Below are 20691 nucleotides of genomic sequence, written 5' to 3' on the forward strand. Positions count from 1 at the left end.
TTACCCTTGCTTGTCCGAACACATGTCATGCATAATATATACATACATCTCGATGTCATTTAATTTGTTTACACATTTTTCGAATGTGTCTTTTTTGTTGTTTACAGAAATATTTCAAGTTTACAGTTATTTTAGTCGTTTGTCTACTCCATCATCTATGATACTCATGGCTGGCAATTAGTAAGCATATTTTTTTTGGGCGATTGTTTGTTTTGTAATATTAATTGGGGGGCTCGACTAGAAATTGACCCATTACTATCAAAACAAAAAACATGTGCGATATCTTTTTTTCTATTTTTAATGGCGAAAATATTCAAAACATATATTTCACGTGTTAGAAATGTGCACGCATTTCAAATTTCTTGTACAGGTTGCTAAGGTCTTATAAGGTATTAATTATTCGTAGACAATTTATGTTTCAATTTTGTTCATATTTTTTTAATTAGTCATTCTCTAAACTTTTAAAGCAGACATGTTTTCGTCTTTTAGCAAAAAGTTTTGGAATTTTTTTTTTTTTTTTTTTTTTTTTGAAAGAAAATGAACACACCATTTGTACTGGGATAATGAAAGGGATTTAGTTTTGCTTTTTTGTTCTTGTGTGATAGAAAGAAATATGAAAATATTTATCTAAATATTTAAATTCATTGTGGGTGAAAACTGGTCGGGACCGACCATATGATAATCTACACAACTTCCAGGAAAATCTAACTTTCTATGATTCTATATTCAGAAGTTGGGCAATATTTCGCAATATTTTTACCCTCTTGACCGACTTGTCAACAAATAATTTTAATATTCAGTAGACGAGGGCTGTACTTGTCCAGATTCTCCTCTCCGTGGGTTATGATGTTGGCCTATAGATTGACTCAAAAAAAAAACACACACACATACGTAAGCACCTGTAAATATTTAAGCGTACCTCTCACCTCCGAGTACATACGACAATATAATTGGTATCAATTTAAAGGTCAACCACTCCTCTTGGATATACTATCAACTTCTCGGGTCTATATCCTTCTGGAGTAAATATATTTCCTATAGAATACAAATTTTGTAATTTTCACAATAGTCAGGGTCCATTTGACCCGCTAAATATTGACCGATCTTTATCAAAACAGGCATGCTTATTCTTTGGCCCAATCCCCTTCTCCATGTAGAAAAATCGACAAAAATTAAGTATTTGGTAATTTTCATCCCCTAACTATTATACGATCTTTACCTAAAAAAATGGGGGTCTTCATTGGGCCGAACCCTTCCTACATGCCAAATTTCGTAAGGATTGGTCGATAACTGTGGACTGTATCGTGTTTACAAATTATAATGAACAAACGAACAGACGGACGGACACACATGTCTAGATCGAATCAGCTAGTCGAGATATGATGATCGGTATACTTAAAGGTGGGTCTAGGACCAATATTTCGCGGCGTTACAAACTCTTGAGGCTGCACAAATCTATGATACCCTGACAACATAGTTGTGTAGGGTATAAAAATAAAATATTTATAAAGATAATAAATATTTATATAATATACAAATGTTTTTTCCAAAGGCTATAATAGGCGTGGATTTATTAAAATATTATTTCAAAAAAATTCATATATGAAATGATCTGAGTATAATTTTTTCTTCGAGTACTCCCTGTGGGCTTTCCAATGATCCAATGAAATTATTTTTTTTCAAAATTTCCGATATGAAATAATCTGGGTATAATTTTTTCTTAGAGTACTCCCTGTGGGTTTTGCAATGATACCTTCCATATGGACCTATCCCTCCCAGATTTTGCACAGTGGTATTCGTTGATAACTTCTTGAAAAAAAAAAATTAAAAAATATATGAAATGATCTGAGTATAATTTTTTCTCAGAGTACTCCCTGTGGGTTTTGCAATGATACCTTCCATATGGACCTATCCCTCCCAGATTTTGCACAGTGGCATTCGTTGATAACTTCTTGAAAAAAATATTTTTTTCAAAATTTCCGATATGAAATAATCTGGGTATAATTTTTTCGTAAAGTACTCCCTGTGCGCTTTCCAATGGTACCTTCCCTCCCTGATTTAGCATGATAGGATTCACAAAATAAATTTACTAAATTCCATTGTTATAATTCGTTTTTAACTTCACACTACTGTGTTATACCGATCAATATAACTGTTATACTGTATAGTCGTGTATACTTCGGTTTGTGTCTTCGCTAGTTAAAATCGTTTTTATTTTCACGTCCATCCTTCACCACACTGTGACACAGGGTATTATGTCTTTGTGCATATGTTTGTGAAAGGCAAAAGCAATCGAGATAGACCTGTGGTTCCTTTTAAGAATATGCATAGAATCACTTTCTGAATCGATTTATGCATGTCCGTCCGTCTGTTGATGTTAAATTGTAAACAAAGTACAGGTCGCATCTTTGATTCGAATTGGATGAAATTTGGCACAGCTAATTTATTTGGCCCAAGGACGAACCTTATTGAAATTGGAGGAAATCGGTGCAGATATTAGATATAGGTCCCATATATATATATTCGTCCGATTTTAAGTAAATGATGCACCAAAGTCCCTACATATATCTTTCGATTTGCACGAAATTCGGCATAGCGTACTGAATTATGTCTAGAATGATGTGTGCTATGTTTTGTGGAAATCGGTTCTGATTTAGATATAGCTCCCATATATAATTTCGGCCGATTTAATGTAAATGGTGCACCAAAGTCTCTATATATCTTTCGATTTGCACGAAATTCGGCATAGCGTACTGACTTGGGTGTATAATTATGTGTTCTAATTTTCGTGAAAATCGGTTCATATTTAGATATAGCTCCCATATATAATTTAGGCCGATTTAATTTAAATGATGCACCAAAGTCTCTATATATCTTTCGATTTACACGAAACTCGGCATAGCGTACTGACTTGATTGTATAATGATGTGTTCTAATTTTCGTGAAAATCGGTTCATATTTAGATAGAGCTCCCATATATATTTTCGTGAGATTTTATGTAAATGGTGCACCAAAGTCTCTATATACGATTCGAATTGCACGAAATTCGGCATAGCGTACTGAATTAAGTCTAGAATGATGTGTGCTTATTTTCGTGAAAATCGGTTCAGATATAGATTTCGATATAGCGTTTATATATATTTTCGTCCGATGTTAAGTAAATGGTAAGAAGCAACTCTATATATGAGCAAATGAAAAATTTAGTATACGCTGCAGAATGACATGTTTATGGATCCAATTTCATTTTACTGGTCCTTCAAAAATGCGACGACACTTAGGATTCATTTGTTGTATATACCCAAAGTGGTGAAGGGTATATATAGTCGGCCCCGTTCGACTTTACTGTTTTTTTTTTGTATTTTATATTTGTATATATACATACTTATATTATTAATATTTAATATTTATTAATATTTTTATATATAATATAATTAATATTTATTATATCCCAGCAAGCTTTTTAGATCAGACTTCTATCATGAAGTCAATTTTTTCTACGACTTATAGTTATCAACAATTTCTATACTAAATATTTATAATATTACACAGTTTGACTTGTTTTTTTCATGTTGTTGTAAATCATAAAAAAATATGTTGTTGTTGTTTTAAATGGAAATATTAACACTAGCTACAGGATATGCTTGTGTTTCAGCTTTATTATAAATTGATTTGATGGAACTGCATGAATCCCCTTTTTTGTTTTTATCTCTCCCACTTTCTCTTTATCACCTTACTAATCGTTATCGTTATTTTTCTCTTTTCGTTTTTCTCTCAAAACTTTAGAACCTAAATCGGTTTGGAGATTCTATGGGTTCGCTGGGACATCGAGCACTTCTGCAATATGTGGACGCCAATGATATATCCGGTTTGCGTTCCATCTTAGATAGTCGCCATCTGACGGTAGATGATCGTGATGAAAATGGTGCCACATTGTTGATGATTGTATCGACACGAGGTCTAACGGCTTTTGTGCGTGAGCTATTGGCCCGGGGCGCTGATGTTCAGGCCGAGGATAATGACAATTGGACGGCACTGTTGTGTGCCTCAAAGGCGGGGCATTTTGAGATTGCTCAGTTGTTGTTAGATCATGGAGCCGATTTGGAACATCGTGAGATGGTAAGGAAGATTTTCAATTTTCTATTTCAATTCCATTCTAATTTGTATTTCCTTCTTTCAGGGAGGCTGGACTTCATTGATGTGGGCTGCCTATCGTGGCCACACCGAATTGGTTCGATTCTTCTTGGAGAAAGGTGCCGATGTCAATGTCCATGGTAATTACCATTTGGGACCATTGCTGTGGGCCGCTGGCCGTGGCTTTAAGGATATTGTAGAAATGTTAGTAACCCGCGGTGCCAAGGTAAATGTGGGCGATAAATATGGCACCACTGCCCTCGTGTGGGCCTGTCGCAAAGGCAATGTAGAAATTGTCGATACCCTCTTGAAAGCTGGTGCTAATGTTGATACAGCTGGTATGTATTCATGGACACCGTTGTTGGTGGCGGCCTCTGGTGGCCACACCGATTGTGTTACCTCCGTTTTGGAAAAGAAACCTAATGTTAATGCCTTGGATAAAGATGGCATGACCGCATTGGCTATTGCCGCCAGAGAAGGTTATCAGGAAATTGCTGCGGCTTTAATTGCTGCCGGTGCCTATATCAATATACAAGATCGTGCAGGCGATACACCCCTTATACACGCCGTTAAGGGTGGACATCGCAGTGTTGTCGAAGCTCTACTCAAGAAACATGCTGATGTCGATATCCAGGGTAAAGATCGTAAAACCGCCATTTATACCGCCGTAGAGAAGGGTCACAATCAGATTGTCAAAATCCTCCTGCACACAAATCCTGATCTCGAAGCTGCGACCAAAGATGGCGACACGGCTCTGTTGAGGGCGGTACGCAATCGCAACTTGGAAATAGTACAAATGTTATTAGATCGTAAGGCTAAAGTGGGTGCTAGCGATAAACGTGGTGATACATGTTTGCACATAGCAATGCGTGCCAGGTCCAAGGCAATTGTTGAGGCTTTGCTGAGGAACCCGAAGAACAGTCAATTGCTATATCGGGCCAATAAGTCGGGAGAGACACCCTATGCCATTGATACAGCCCATCAGAAGACAATATTGGGTCAAGTATTTGGTTCACGACGTTTGAACACGAACGAAGATTCTGAAGGCATGTTGGGCTATGAGCTATACTCCTCGGCCTTGGCTGATGTTCTAAGTGAACCCACTCTCACCACACCCATTACCGTGGGTCTCTATGCCAAATGGGGCAGCGGCAAATCGTTCCTGCTCACCAAGTTAAGAGAAGAAATGACAAATTTTGCCCGTCAATGGGCTGAACCTCCGATAAGAACAGCTGGTCTGCTATTCCTAGTTATTTTCCATCTGGCCCTTATCCTCGGCACCATTGTCGGCCTGTGCACCTGGTCATTTACCTGGGGACCTGTGGCGGGTGCCATTTTCCTGGCCTTTACATATCTGCTGCTTGCCATTATCCGCTATTGCAACTACCAAATGGATATGTACTGGGCCTACTCGATCGATCATGGCATACAGAAACGTATTGGACGTCTAAGACTGATTTTCCAAGTGGCCTTTTGTCATCCACCCGGTGCTCAGGCGGATAGCCAAGCAAAGCCAGTACGTTTTCACTTTGCCGAGGCTAGTAGTGCATCGCCGACAGGTGAAGGAGCTGTGGCCCATATGTTAGCCTCCTTGTTTGAGGCCATAGAGGTCCACTATGGTTGGCTATCAACTCGTCTCTACAGAGCTTTTCGCCCCAAACCCCTGAAAGTTACAGCTGGTTGGCGCTGGCGTCGCATGTGTTGTGTTCCTATTGTGGTAATCTTTGAAATGGGCCTGCTAACCCTCATTGCAGGCGTTTCCTTGGTTGTGGCTTACTTTGCCCATGGTTCCAGTGTAGATAGTAACAATGTCCTCATGTCAATTTATGTCATCTGTGCCATTTTGGTCACAATTATCTGTACCAATCTGCATGTATTGGCTAAAGCAGTTGGTGCCCTCTTCACATCGCAGGGCCGACATTTGAAGCGAACCATTCGTTCGAGTGAAGGAGCACCGCTTACAGCCTTGGGCACCGAAGTGGCATTAATGACAGATATGATTAAATGCCTCGACGCTTTCACCAATCAACAAAGTCGCCTAGTGGGTGTTGTGGATGCCTTAGATTCCTGTGATACCGAGCGGATCCTCTCCGTTTTGAATGCCATACAGACATTGCTCTCTTCACCAAATCGACCCTTCGTAATGCTGATTGCTGTGGATCCACATGTTATTGCCAAGGCGGCAGAGGCAAATAGTCGTCGTCTCTTTACCGAGGGTGGTATTGGTGGTCATGATTTCCTAAGGAATTTGGTTCACTTGCCGGTGTATTTGCAAAATTCCGGATTACGTAAGGTACAACGGGCTCAAATGACAGCATTGTTATTCAAGCGCAATTATGGTGAATTACAATCTGATGATGGACCCACATTGGGTCATTCTGTCTCGGCCAGAAGGCTATCGAATGCATCGGAAATTATGTCAAGTCAGGAGAAATTACGTGGTCCCTTAGGAGGTGGGCGTGGTGCTGCATCGGGTAAGAAGTCATTACGGCTCTCCGAATCTGTGGCCAGTTCAATTGGTTCGAATCTACATCGTTTGGGTCAAAATCCTCAAGGTGTCTTGGATATGTCGAGAATTATGTTAACCGATGATTACTTTAGTGATGTTAATCCACGTAGTATGAGACGTTTGATGAATGTTATTTATATTACGGGTAAGTGTGCGGCAGAGGAAGGGGAGGGAACAGTTTTTTAATTTTTCATTTAATTTAATATGTTTTTCTTTTTGTTTTCAGTTCGTCTCCTCAAGGCATTCCAAATTGATTTTAGCTGGTATCGTCTAAGTTCTTGGATTAATTTGACTGAACAATGGCCATTGAGAGCCAGTATGATTGTGCTGCATCATGATCAATTTATGGAATCATTCGATGACAGCGTTCCCCTCCAAGCGGTCTATGAAAAGTAAGTTACGAGATGAGGTCTCTTAATGATCTACAATAGAAAGGCTTACTTTATAAGGGCCAATGATCAGTATAAAGACCTATTGGTCTATTTATACGCCTATGGTCCCTATACATATCCCTATTCATGGTCTCTATACAGACCAATAGGTCTTTATAAAGATCTGTGGTCTCTATACATACCAATTGGTCTTTATAAAGACCCGTGGTCTCTATACAGATCAATTGGTCTTTATAAAGACCTGTGGTCTCTATACAGACCAATAGGTCTTTATAAAGACCTGTGGTCTCTATACAGACCAATAGGTCTTTATAAAGACCAGTGGTCTCTATACAGACCAATTGGTCTTTATAAAGACCTGTGGTCTCTATACATACCAATTGGTCTTTATAAAGACCTGTGGTCTCTATACATACCAATTGGTCTTTATAAAGACCTGTGGTCTCTATACAGACCAATTGGTCTTTAAAAAGACCTGTGGTCTCTATACAGGCCAATTGGTCTTTATAAAGACATGTGGTCTTTATACAGACCAATTGGTCTTTATAAAGATCTGTGGTCTTTATAAAGATCTGTGGTCTCTATACAGACCAATTGGTGTTTATAAAGACTGTGGGTCTCGATACAGCCCAATAGGTCTTTATAAAGACCTGTGGTCTCTATACAGCCCAATAGGTCTTTTTAAAGACCTGTGGTCTCTATACAGACCAATTGGTCTTTATAAAGACCTGTGGTCTCTATACAGCCCTGTCTGTCTCTATACAGACCAAATGGTCTTTATAAACCTCGGATCTTTAATATTTATATAATTCTTCTTTCTCTTCTCCAGAGTCCGCCCCAAATTGGCCTGCTTACGTGAAGCTGCTCCCCTTCTCGAATTGGATCGTGATGAACGCAAATTAGATGCTTTCCTACAATTGCATAAATCTGATTTATTGGTAGCAGATTTGCGCATATTCTTACCCTTCACTATTAATTTAGATCCCTATCTCAGAAAGGTGCTAAAGGGTAGGTTTCGGAGATAAAAAATATTATCCAAATTGTTAATTTTATTAATTCGTCCTTTTTCTCTCTATATCTATCCAACAGAGGATCAACAATCCATTGAGGATGAAGGTTCAGTGGTCTTACAAAATCGTCCTAGTGTTCAACATCCCGTTCGTATGCCACCAACACCAACCACATATATGCCTTCGCCAATGGGACCATATCCGCCATATCAACTCTTGCAAAATGAATATTCGGCCGTACAGGAATTGCGCCAGCGTAACTTTAGTTCCAGCAGTGAACCGCCAATGACACCGCTATTGAATTCACCTGTCGAATCGTTTGGGGTAAGTTCCAAGTATTCAAATAACCAGCTAAAAGAGAAGAGATCATGTGGAACCTACAATTCCTATTACTAATTTAACGACCTTTTATAGACATCCTGACCTTGTATTTGCTTAGTACACTCTATAGCTTAAATTCTATTATAAGTACGGTCCTTTATTTACTCGCAATAAAGGTTCTTAGGTCTTTCCACAGATATATGCAATGGTATCCCATTTCATATTGTTCATGAAACATTTGTCCTGACTTCCGCTCTTCTTTGCTTTAATTTTTAATTTTGACTTTTTTCTCCTTTCAGGATGATATTCTACAAACAAAACTCTCCGACCTCACTGTTGAGGGTGTCATCAGCTTAATAGAACGTATTGAAGATTTGAAACCTGCATTAGCAAAATTAGCTCCCATCCTAAGAGAAAATGCCATAAATGGGCGCGTCTTAAAGTACTGCGAACTGAATGATTTGAAAAAGGTAAATAATTGGAAAATATTTTTTTTTAAATTTATTTAAATTAATATATTTTTAATTTTTAGGAACTCAATTTAAGTTTTGGTCACTGGGAACTATTCCGTTTACTCATCACTACAATGCGTGACTGTGAAAAAATGCAGCGTAAATTTAAGGCTACACCGGCGTTAACGGAAATTGCCGCCAATAGTGTACCAATCTCAAAGGATACCCATGATTCGCATTCAATGGTGGTAGTGGCAAATCCAGCACATTCAAGGAAAAATTCTACCACATCGCACATGGAGAAACAGGTAAGTTATTAGGAAATAATTTAAAGAAAACAAAAATCAATTTAAATTTAGAAAAAATAAGCGAGTATTTCTCTATGAAAGGTATATAAAAAATCAAGAAAGCATAAACGTATTTCTGTAAAAGAGACCGCAGGTCTTAATAAAGGACAATTGGTCTGTATAGAGATCCACAGCTCTTAAAAAAACCAACTGGTCTGTATAGAGACCTCAGGTCTTTATAAAGCGAATTGGAGTGGCGTATATCTTCATTTATTATTAAATCAGTATTTTGTTATATAAATAAAAAATGTTGGTAGCAGGTCTCTAAAATTCGGAAAGCTCTACATTTTTGCTTTAAAATAAATTTAAAAAATATTGCTGATTAGCCTTTGATTCGTTTCATAGAGAAATATTTCCAAATTACTCCACCAAATAAACATTTATTTTAGTAAACAGCAAAGTCTAATTTTTTTAAAGAGAAAAATCCCAGCACAATACAATTAGCTTTTAAGGTTATAGACAATTTCACACAAAATTATTTTATTTCATTTTTTTGTTACAAATACATCTTACACCATCTTCACAATCAATCATTGTGTTAATGTGAAATCAAATTTTTTATATAAATAAACATTTTATTTATTTATTTTTCAACAACAACCCAAAACAAAAAAAAACATTCACATTTTATCTGCATCAAACCAAATTCAGTCTAAAGTCCATGAATACGATTATCTACAGGTAAAAAATAAAATGAAATCCAATCACATAATATATCAACCCTTTTTTATCGATGTTGCTATCATTGATTTTTTTAAAATTCGTTGTTTTATTTCCTAATAAATGTTTTATAACTTCCATTTTTTAATTTATGTAGTAATTGTAGTTGGTTCTCCCCTTTAGTTCCATTCAAATCTCTTTAATTTTTTTAAATTAATATAGAGTATTTTTAATATAATTCGGATCATATTTTTAAAACAATATATTTTTTTAATCAAACAACGCATTTTCCAAAGGCAAGGACATTTTGGATATTTTCAATAATAATATAATAAAAATAGTTTTTCTATGGCCTACACCTGGTGTAGATGTAAAAAAACAAGGACCTAAAATTTAAATTTTTTAAAAAATATTTTCCAAGGATATACCAAAACAAGGCGTAAAAAAAGATTTTTTAAAGAATATTTTTTCAAGGTCCTACAAAAGGCGTGAATTTTTTTAAAGAATATTTTTTCAATGTCTATAAAGGCGTGGATTTTTAAAGAATATTTTTTCAATGTCTATTAAAGCGTGGATTTTTAAAGAACATTTTTTCACTGTCTCAAAAAGGCGTGTTTTTTAAGAATATCTTTTCAAGGTCTAAAATAGGCGTGGATTTTTAAAGAATATTTTTTCAAGGACCAAAATAGGCGTAGATTTTTTTTAAAGAATGTTTTTTTTTTAACCGAAACAGTCGTAGATTTTTTAAAGGACCAAAACAGGCGTAGATTTGTTAAAGGACCAAAACAGGCGTAGATTTTTTAAAGAACATTTTTTTAACCAAATATTTTCTCATGTAAATTGTCCGATTTTATGTAAATTGTGCACCAAAGTCCATATAGTTTGCATTGTATACTGAGTTAAAGACCCATAGCTGCCGATTGACACAACGTACTGATATTAAAATAAATTAATCTCTGGCAAGTCTCCTTGAAATCGGTTCAGATTTAGATATAGCATAGCTTCCACATAATTTCTACCTATTCATGTTGATTGTACACCAAATAATGAATGGGTCCCTGATTGATATTACATTTTAAACAGTGAAGCATACCAAATAGCGTGGGTCAAGTTTGCTTTAAATCAATTTACAAATTTTAACATCGGTTGCAGAATGACATGTCTAGGGATTGATGTTAGTCGCTTTACATATAGATAAAGATCACATATTTAACTTAAATTTCACGTCTATGTTCCTTCGAACAGGCGACGTCTGTTAAAAAAATTGCAATGTCCTATAAAGGCGTGAATTGTTTTAAATTATTTTTTAAAATATATTTTTTCAAGGTCCTACAAGGGCATGTATTTTATTTTTTTTCAAGGTCTGATAAAGCCGTTAATTTAAAAAAAAAAATATTTTTGAAGGATCTACAAAGTTTTGCATTTTTTAATAAATCTCATATAAGGCATATTGAATGCCCACCTCATAGTACAATCCATATTAGCTCGACATAGGGAAAATATTCATAAGATATAAATATAGGGAACTTATTTATAGATTGACCCCCATCCAAAAATTAAATAAAACGGATTTCATTTAAATTAAAAAACCCTAATTGTATTTCAATTATTTTGTAGTATTTCCCAAATTAAAAATATCAAACTTACCAGCCACAATTGTTGTTATTATTTTTTTTACATTCATTGTTAACATTTTTCTCTCTCTATCTCTTCTAATTACTTTAATTGATGTTCAATTAGTTATCTTTAATAGTTTTTTTAAATTCTTTGAAATTCCCAAATAAATACAAAAATTTAATTGTTTTCCCCCCATTTACAGGTCACCTTGGAGGAGCAAATGATTTGCGGCGCCCTACAGACATTAAATGAAGATGCCTTTGAGGATGTGGCCAGCAGTGAACGACCCAGTCCATCCGGTATGCCAACAGGTGAGATGATTGCTGCAGCCGCACAACTGCATTTAGCACCCATACGAGAATCATCGGAATTCGGTTCGCCATCCGATGAGCAAAAATTGAATAACAATTTAATACCATACAACAACAACAATATTAATAATAACAATTACAATCCGAATATGATAACGACACCCACCAATACCAATACACAACAACCGCAACAACAACAATATCATCATCCTCATCATCAACAACAGCAACAGCACAAACTGTCCACCAGCGATTATAATCGCAGTGCCAGTTCACATTCATTACATAGCCTATCGGGTGGCATGCAAATATTGGGTAATGGCATAATAAATAATAGTACTAGTCCTAGTGGTGGTGGTGGTGGTATTGGTAACAATTTAATCTTGTCTCCAAGTAGTCGTCATCCCTCGGTTAGCGATGATGTCCTTGTGGGTTCTATGACGCCACAAATGCGTTCACCCTCGATCACAACAAGTGGCATACCCACTGTTGTGGTTATACCCAATGAAAATGGTGCGGCCGGCGGTGGTGCTGATAATGTTACACATCATTTGGTCGATGATACCAAATTATAGAATTTAAATTGGTTGGGCAAGGGTTGGTTTCAGTTATGATAAAAGTTTTCAATTTTCATTATTTTCAATTTCAATTTATTCTATTTATTTCATTTTTCTAATACACAAAAAACATTTATTTGTATGCTGAAAATTTAAATAACATTCTTTTTTTTAAGTAAACTGAAATATGCAAACATATCTTAAGTAGAAGAAGAAGCAGATAAATACAATTTTATTATAGCTATTTATATAGAACAACAGTTTATATTACTATATTAAAAAAATAATAATGAGTAAAACCTCTACACGAAAAATTAATCCACAAATAAAATGAAAAACACAAAAGCAAGTAATTTAACGAAACTCTTAAACTCAATACTTAACGATTTTATTTACAAAAAAATAACCAGGCACTGTATATATGCGTGCTATATTTTCAATAATATTTAGTAATGTAAAATAGTTATATAAAAAAATAGTAAAACTAAAATATATGCAGGTATACTAGAAGACCACACAGAAACACAATTACCCAACGGTTTATATTTCCAGTGAAATTTTTGTTTTCATAACCTCAAAAAGGGGAATAGAAAAAACAGTTATGAATCCTTTTGTATTCTATTTATTTAAATATATTTAATAATTAAAAAAGGATTGGTTTAATATATCCTAGATGAACAACTATTATCAAACAGTTTATATTTCATTTGAAATATTTGTTTTCATAACTTCAAAAGGGGATTATAAAAAATACTATTAGATTATGGAGTTTAATAATATTTCCTAATTAAAAAAGATTAGGTTTTACATTTTTCTATCCTTAAGCTCTTCAGACCCTATATAAATATATTATGAAACCCAAAATGAAGAAATGATTAATTGTATCTTTAATTTGAAACCTTTTGAAGACTATCAATCACAATTAAGGAGTCTTTCTTAGACAAGGGTTAATCTCAGAGCAATATGGTAACACTTCTTGTGTTATTGATTTGTCATTGACCATATGACCAAATAATTTATATTTTAATTAAAAAATTGTCATAACCTCAAAAGAATGGGGAATAGGAAAAACAGTTTTGAATAATGGGTTTTAATTCTATTTAATGATTACAAATGTGCTAAAATTAATTTTATTATAACATGCAAACGGACTATCCGATTTAAATGAAACTTTGTACAATATATTATCTTTACCAAGCCTAGATCATGTTTGAAGTTGGGACCCATTGGTCCACTCCTTCTGGTACCTTCCCCACAGAGGGTCAAAATTTTCAATATTTATAATACCAATATCAAACTAATGGAATGCCCGATTTAAACCAAACTTTGCACAACCTATTATCTTTACCGAGCCTCGATCATGTTTGAAGATGGGACACATGGGTCCACTCTTTCTGGTACCTCCCCCCAAAATGGACAAAATTGTGCTAAAAATTAATTTTATAATAACATTCAAACGGACTATCCGATTTTAATGAAACTTTGTACTACCTATTATTTTTACCAAGCCTAGATCAAGTAGGAAGATCTGACCCATTGGTCCAATCCTTCTAGTACCTCTCCGACAAAAATGGTCAATATTTGTAAATCCAATATCAGGCGAATGGAATGTCATATTTCAACCAAACCTTGCACAACCTATTATCTTTACCAACCCTATATGAAGTCCTAAAATGGGATCCAGTAGTCCACTCCTTACGTTACCTCCCTCATAAAAGGTCAATTTGTGAGGGAGGTGACGGATTTTATCAATCAGCTAGAAGTGCATCTTCCCAGAAAGCAATAAAAATTGGGTATGTCTTCTCCGCCCCAAGGCAATGTTCGATTCTGGTCGTTGTTTTGACATAGTCCCCCTAAAAAAGGAGTTTAACTATTGTCGGTATTTAAACAAATTTTGGCATTTCGGGTTTTTGGAGGATGAAGAACATTTTTGCTGAAAAATTTCGATAGAGGTCGAATGTTTTGACATATCACCAAAGATAAATTTCCCGTAATTTAATTGTGAAGCTTTACCTTATTGTGGAGGTTATAAAAAGTTCCATCCGATTAATACGAAATTTGCCATAGTCTTCCGAATTTAGTATAGATTGATGTTTGCCAATTTTGCTACAAATCAGTTCAGATATTCATGTAGCTCCCAAATATGATTTCATGTAAATGATGCAATTGACACAACATTTTTGCTTTGTACATCTGTTTAAGTCGAGTATTATGTGAGTCAAATTTGGTCGAAATGTGTTCAGATTTTAATTCATCCGATTTCAAGTAAATGATGCTCCATTGACACTACATATGTCCGATAGGCACAAAATTGTGTTTTGGTCATCGATTTTATTCCGGGATGACGTGTGTTATGTTTGGTTTTAAATCGATTCAGATTTTCATATAGCTCCCCTATGTAACTTCGTCCGAGTTCATGTAAATGGTGCACCAAATGATTCACGTTCTTACGAATAATATGGCATTTTATTATGGACATCAATTTAAGTCCGGTTCAGATTTCGATGTGCCTCCTATATGATATAATTCGTATATACAATTTCTTCCTATTTAATGTAAATGAAGCACCACAGATCCTACGTTTCAGTGCATATACCGGAACAGATAACATTTTCAAAAGTCCACCGTCTCCGGCTTTGATATTGAACTTAAACATTTTTTGTTTTCAATTTTCAAATATTTATTTTTTTTCGATTTAACTTGATTAAAGTGCTTTCATAAAAAAGGGGAATTCTTATTATATAAAAAATTAATTTATTAAATCATAAATTTCAAATCACACATAATGTCATTATTCATAATTACACTGTATACCACCCCTCGAACAATATATGTATGTATTTACAAAAAAATCGAAAAATTATATTTATTTATTAAAAATTGTTTTCTTCATTTTAGTTTAGGCTTAAAAAAATGTTTCTGAAATTTGTTCACATTGTTTTATTGTTCGTGGCTTAAGGCTTTTATTGCACTTTTATTTGATATCAAAATGTTTAAATGTTTGTTAAATTGCTTTGAGAAAATATGTTTTTTTTTTATTAAAGTGTTATATTTTATTTTACACACTTTCACACACAACAACAAAAAACTAATGTTCTGTTCCCTTACACGAAAACTGAAAAAAACACACACACACACAGATGCAATACAACAAGAACAACAACCCACCATAATTCAAATTTCTTATATTTGAATTAAAAAAGAAATGAGAAAAAAAAAATAATAATGGAATTATGATACGAGAAAAAAGAACTTTGGGGGAACAGATCTACAAAGATGGGCCATAAACCATATCTACTACCGCCGCCTCCCGTCAAAATTTCATCAATATCTCTGTTTTAATGGATTAATTTTTAAGCTTTCTTCTTTTTTGCTCTGTATTGTATTTTTGTTACTAACCCGCAAACCCGAATAAACCAACAACAACAACAACCACATATTTATTGTAGGTATTTAACAACAATATATACAATTTAATTAGTTTAGTAATTACGAAAAAAAAATTAAAAAAAAAAAAAATATTAAAAAAAAAAAATTGAAAAAAATCTATACAAAAAAAGAAAAAAAAATCAAAAGCATGTAAAACCCAATTATAGCAAGTTTTTATTAAGAACAAAAAAACTAACTAACCCCATCCCGAAAATCAATTGAAAGACAAATACATATTTGCATACTAATAACTAGAAATAATAATAAATAACAAACCATTATTTATATAGATAATAATATAAAGATATATATATTTAAATATATTACTATATATTATATAAGGTTAATAGCAATAAAAACAAAAATAATTGAATAAATGCTATTCTTGTAATGCAATGCAAAATGAAAACAAAAATTAACAAATTTTTTTGGCGTTTTTCTGGTTTCTTCTATTTCGATTTTATATTACCTTTTTGTGTATATAGATGTATATATATTTTTTTGTAATAATCTTTTTTTTTTAAATGATGTAATTTTGCTTTATTAATATTGTGTGTTTACATAATGAATCATAACATTTATTATTATTTTTTATTTAAATAATTTTATGGTTTCGGTTTAACTGAATAATAGGGGGAAGGTTTTTTGGCTTTGTTAACAAATTAAAATATATATTAAATGTTTTTTTTCTATCTATTAATTTAGTGTACAAATCAAAATAGTATATGTCTCACCAGAAAAAATTAGATTATTGAAAGATAAGATGGAAATGGTGATTTTTTTTCATTCCGGTTCAAACCCCTTTTTATACTCTACACCACACTGTTGCAATAAAAATGCAAAGAAATCGATTTTGAAGGATAAATGTTGTAGAAAAAAATCCTCTTTCGATTTGACTGAAGGTATGTCATCCCAAAAAAAAATTGGTGCAGACAATTCATAGGAAATTTTTTCAATAAAAAAATGTCTGAAAATTAATTTTTTCTATTGAAACTTTTTTTACAAAAAAATCCTCAAAAATATCCCTAAAATTATATTCTGTAAAAACAGCCAATTTTTTTCCTATAGAAAAAATCGCCGAAAATACAGCAGATCTGTAATTTATTCTATAGAAAAAATTCCTCTGGTGTTCAACAATGTTTTACAGAAGAAAGCCACTCTGCATGGGTTTTCTGAAGCAAAAAAAATCTTTGAAATTGAGACAATTTTCTTTTAAAAAAATCTTCATTTTAATAGAAAAAAATTCTGTTAATTTAATTTTGCCTTGTAAGGGCAGTGATCATTTGAAAGTAATTTGAAGTGATAATTTATACTCTTTCGAGTCGAGCTGGATGATCTAAGTTTTGCAATGAAAAGGAAAGCCAAGAGAAGAACCTACGGACCCACCATTATGCGACGCGTTTCGCCGTTGGTTAAGCGGCTCATCAGGAACTGATAATACCCTTTTTTCGGAGGTCAAATGCGTTAATATTGAAAAAATCCCTATGACGCAATAATGATTTGTTTCAGTAATTTTCAATTAGTTCTGAAGCATATTAGGCATAGAATTGGTGTTTCATTAAATATAAGGAAAAATATTCTTCCAAAAATCGTTAAATAATCAACACCTTTATAGATCTTTGAAAAAATATTCTTTAAAAATGTGACGATGTTGGTCCCTGAAAAAATATTTTCCCTTGCTGTGGCTCTTGAAAAAAACATTTTTAACCAGTGTGCGAAGCAGTGTATAGTCGGACGGGGCCGACCATCTGATACCCTACACAACTTCCACGAAAATCTAACTTCATGTGGTCCTATATTCTGAGCTTGGAAAATATTCACCGTGGTTTGTGTTGTTCGGTTTGTGGCCTACAGATCGATTCAAAAAAAACAAAAAATTAAGTTTTCGCTCCACTTCATCCCAAAATTTTAATCTGATGATCTCCGAAAATTATAGGCTTTGTCCTTGACCATAATTAAAAACTTCATGGAAAATTTTAAAGCGATCAACGCTACATTTCCGCCCTATAGTGTGGTAATGGGTAACTAAATAATATCTGAATACGTAAGCACCTGTAAATATTTGAGTGTAACTCCCACATCCGAGTACATACGACAATATAATTGGTATCAATTTAAAGGTCAGCCACTCCTGTTGCCTATCAACTATCAACTTCTTGGGTCTATGGCCTTCAGGAGTAAATATATACGCTGTAGAATACAAATTTTGTAATTTTTCACACAAAAGTCAGGGTCCATTTGACCCGCTAAATATTGACCAATCTTCATTTTCTTTCTTTTCTCCATGTAAAAATTCGAGATGTTTGGACCATAATTGTGGCCTCTGGAGCGACCAGAAAAACCGACAAAAATTAAGTATTTGGTCCATTTCATCCCCTAAATATTAGCCGATCTTTACCAAAAGCATTAGGGGTCTTCCTACATGCAAAATTTCGTGAAGATTGGTCCATTACTGTGGCCTGTATCGTGTTTACAAATTATAATGGACAGACTGACAGACGGACACACATGTCTGGATCGACTTTGCTAGTCGAGATATGACAATCGGTATACTTAAAGGTTTGTCTAGGACCAATATTTTGCGGCGTTACAAACTCTTGGGGCCGCACAAAGCTATAATACCCTGACAACATAGTTGTCTAGGGTATAAATATTCTTTAAAAAATCTACACCTTTATACGTCCTTTAAAAAATTTAATAATTTCCGCGTCTTTAGGTCCTTGAAAAAGAATCCTTAACAAATGTACGCTCTTAAAGTTCCTTAAAAATTGTCTTTAAAGGACCTGGAAAAATAGTCTTTAAAAAAGCTACACCTTTACAAAAATATCCTATACCCCTTTGTAGGTCCTAGAAAAATAGTCTTTAAGTACTTGTAGATCCTTCAAAAAATTCTTCTTTTTATGTCCTTGACAAAAAAATCTGTGTCTTTTTATATTCTTTAATGGATCCCTGAAAAAATAAGTTTTTAAAATTCAAAATCTTTGTGGGTCCCTGTATCAATATTCTTTAAGAAATCCACGCCCCTGATAGCCCTTAAAAAAATATTCTTTAAGAAATATACGCCTCTAATAGCCCTTTAAAAAAATATACCAAAGACATAAAAGTATAAAGATACGGCAATTGATTCCGAAACAAATTCCAATGTGTCTTTTTATATCCTTTCGCGCCTTCGTGAATCCTTAATGATAAGTCGCGTATTTGTAGATCCTTCAAAAAATATTCTTTATCAAATTCTGACTTATTGATTACAAAATATCCTTTAAAAATTTTTTGGTTGTGGTTTGTTTTCAAAAATATTCATTAAAAAATACATTTCTTATTTTAATATTCTGTGCAACCAACTCGTTGTTGCAATATTGAATTTTTATATGAAATTGTAAATTTTTTTGAAAATTATGTATAAATAAATGTATTTATTTAAAGGATATAAATTATTGACTATACCATATTCTATCAATTATCAATTATGTTGCATGAAGCTATTATGTCCAAACAAAAAAAAAAAATCTGCAAAATATTGAAAATCACACATATGACGTGATCTCGCTGCTGATATAAAACTAACTTTCAATATAACCTCAAATAATATTCTATACAAAATATCTTCATAATTTATTTTCCTCCTTAATGTTGCTCTACAAAGTGGTTTGTTTTATATTTTTTTCTATTTTGTTGTTGTATACATTTGTTTCACATTACATTCTTATCATTACTATTTCTTCTTCTTTATAATAATATTTGTTTTACTCTATATTTTTTAATTCCAATCCGAAAATATTCCCCCTCAACTCACTCACCCCCCTTAATGTTATCCCTACTAATTTTACAAAATCACTCTTTTTTCTTTTCTTTTAACATTGTTTCGCCACTACAACAACAACAAAAACCTGTGCATTTGTTTGCGTACCCCAAAACAAAACCATATATTTTTGCAGATACTGAAATTCAGGGTTGCAGTTCGGTATTATCATCGACTATCAATGGCAGTCTGATGCCACCACAGCCAACATCACCGGTACAACCACGACGTGATTCAATACTTAAACAACAGGGCAGTGTTAAGACCGACAAACGAGTTTCAATACGGGCCAGTCCCAGTTCATCGAATGTGGAATATATTTCCGAGAAATCCAATGATAACTCGATTGCTGCGGCGGGTGGCGGCAGTGCCAAGAAAAGACAAGTGAAACCACCATCAGGTAAGGTTTTGAGATTGATTTCCTAAAAAACAATAATAATATTTTTATGTTCCCCCCACAGGACCCCGCCCAGCCTCATTGGTTATCACCAAAAACGATGGCAATTCCCATTTCAAATTGGTGCGTTCCTCTTCCATTGACTATGAAGACATCGAATCCCAACATGCCACAACTATTCAAAGACAAACCACAAATCGCACCCTGTTGGAACAACTGCAGGAAGATGAATCGGCTCCCCTAGTATTTACAGTCCACAAGTGACACGATTTTATTTTCCCTTTTTTAATATTTATTTATTTTCATTTCATAAAATACTTTTAAGTTAATATTCTATAGAGAGAAAAAAATTTCCCGTAGAAGAATCGTTTACAAAATATATTTAGCCAAATACAAAACAAAGAAAGAAAAAAACAAAACAAAATAGTACAATATTCAAACTAATTAAAAATATATAGATATTCTTCTAAATACTATGAACAAAAAGGTGCCCAAATGAATTTATACTAAAAAAATATATATTTTGTTAAAAAATGATTTTAGAATGTTCTTAAAAAAAATTAAAAATGATAATGAACAACTTATATATTTTGGGATTGAAAAGCACACGTACAATAAAGTTGGAAACTACAAAAAATAAATTATATATTTTAAAAATTAAATTGTTGTATTTACTTTGTAAAATGTATATAGATGTGTAAGTATAATATTACAAAAAAAAAAATTTAAAAAGTCATGTTTTATTGGTCCAAAATATAA

General features: G+C 33.6%; 1 protein-coding gene across 3 annotated transcripts in view; it reads left to right on the forward strand.

Annotated features, from left to right (window-relative positions):
• Positions 1 to 20229, forward strand: part of LOC133335949 (kinase D-interacting substrate of 220 kDa-like) — a 49891-nt gene extending 29662 nt beyond the window's left edge. For 2 of the 3 annotated variants that reach the window (XM_061544244.1, XM_061544243.1), the window contains exons 2-11: positions 3784 to 4116; positions 4178 to 6785; positions 6867 to 7032; positions 7862 to 8040; positions 8122 to 8366; positions 8663 to 8833; positions 8896 to 9123; positions 11642 to 11825; positions 19762 to 19935; positions 19997 to 20229. In XM_061544244.1, the coding sequence (XP_061400228.1) occupies positions 3808 to 4116; positions 4178 to 6785; positions 6867 to 7032; positions 7862 to 8040; positions 8122 to 8366; positions 8663 to 8833; positions 8896 to 9123; positions 11642 to 11825; positions 19762 to 19935; positions 19997 to 20196 (4464 nt within the window). In that variant the 5' untranslated portion in view covers positions 3784 to 3807 and the 3' untranslated portion in view covers positions 20197 to 20229. Of the gene's footprint in view, positions 1 to 3783; positions 4117 to 4177; positions 6786 to 6866; positions 7033 to 7861; positions 8041 to 8121; positions 8367 to 8662; positions 8834 to 8895; positions 9124 to 9813; positions 9844 to 11641; positions 11826 to 19761; positions 19936 to 19996 lie in introns of all 3 variants that reach the window. The other variant, XM_061544242.1, reaches the window with a different exon arrangement.
• Positions 20230 to 20691: the final 462 nt, after the last annotated feature.

Source organism: Musca vetustissima, unplaced genomic scaffold, assembly GCF_032173495.1.
Source record: "Musca vetustissima isolate MV318-11 ecotype Yass unplaced genomic scaffold, APGP_CSIRO_Mvet_v1 utg58325, whole genome shotgun sequence".
In the NCBI taxonomy this organism is placed as follows: domain Eukaryota; kingdom Metazoa; phylum Arthropoda; class Insecta; order Diptera; family Muscidae; genus Musca; species Musca vetustissima.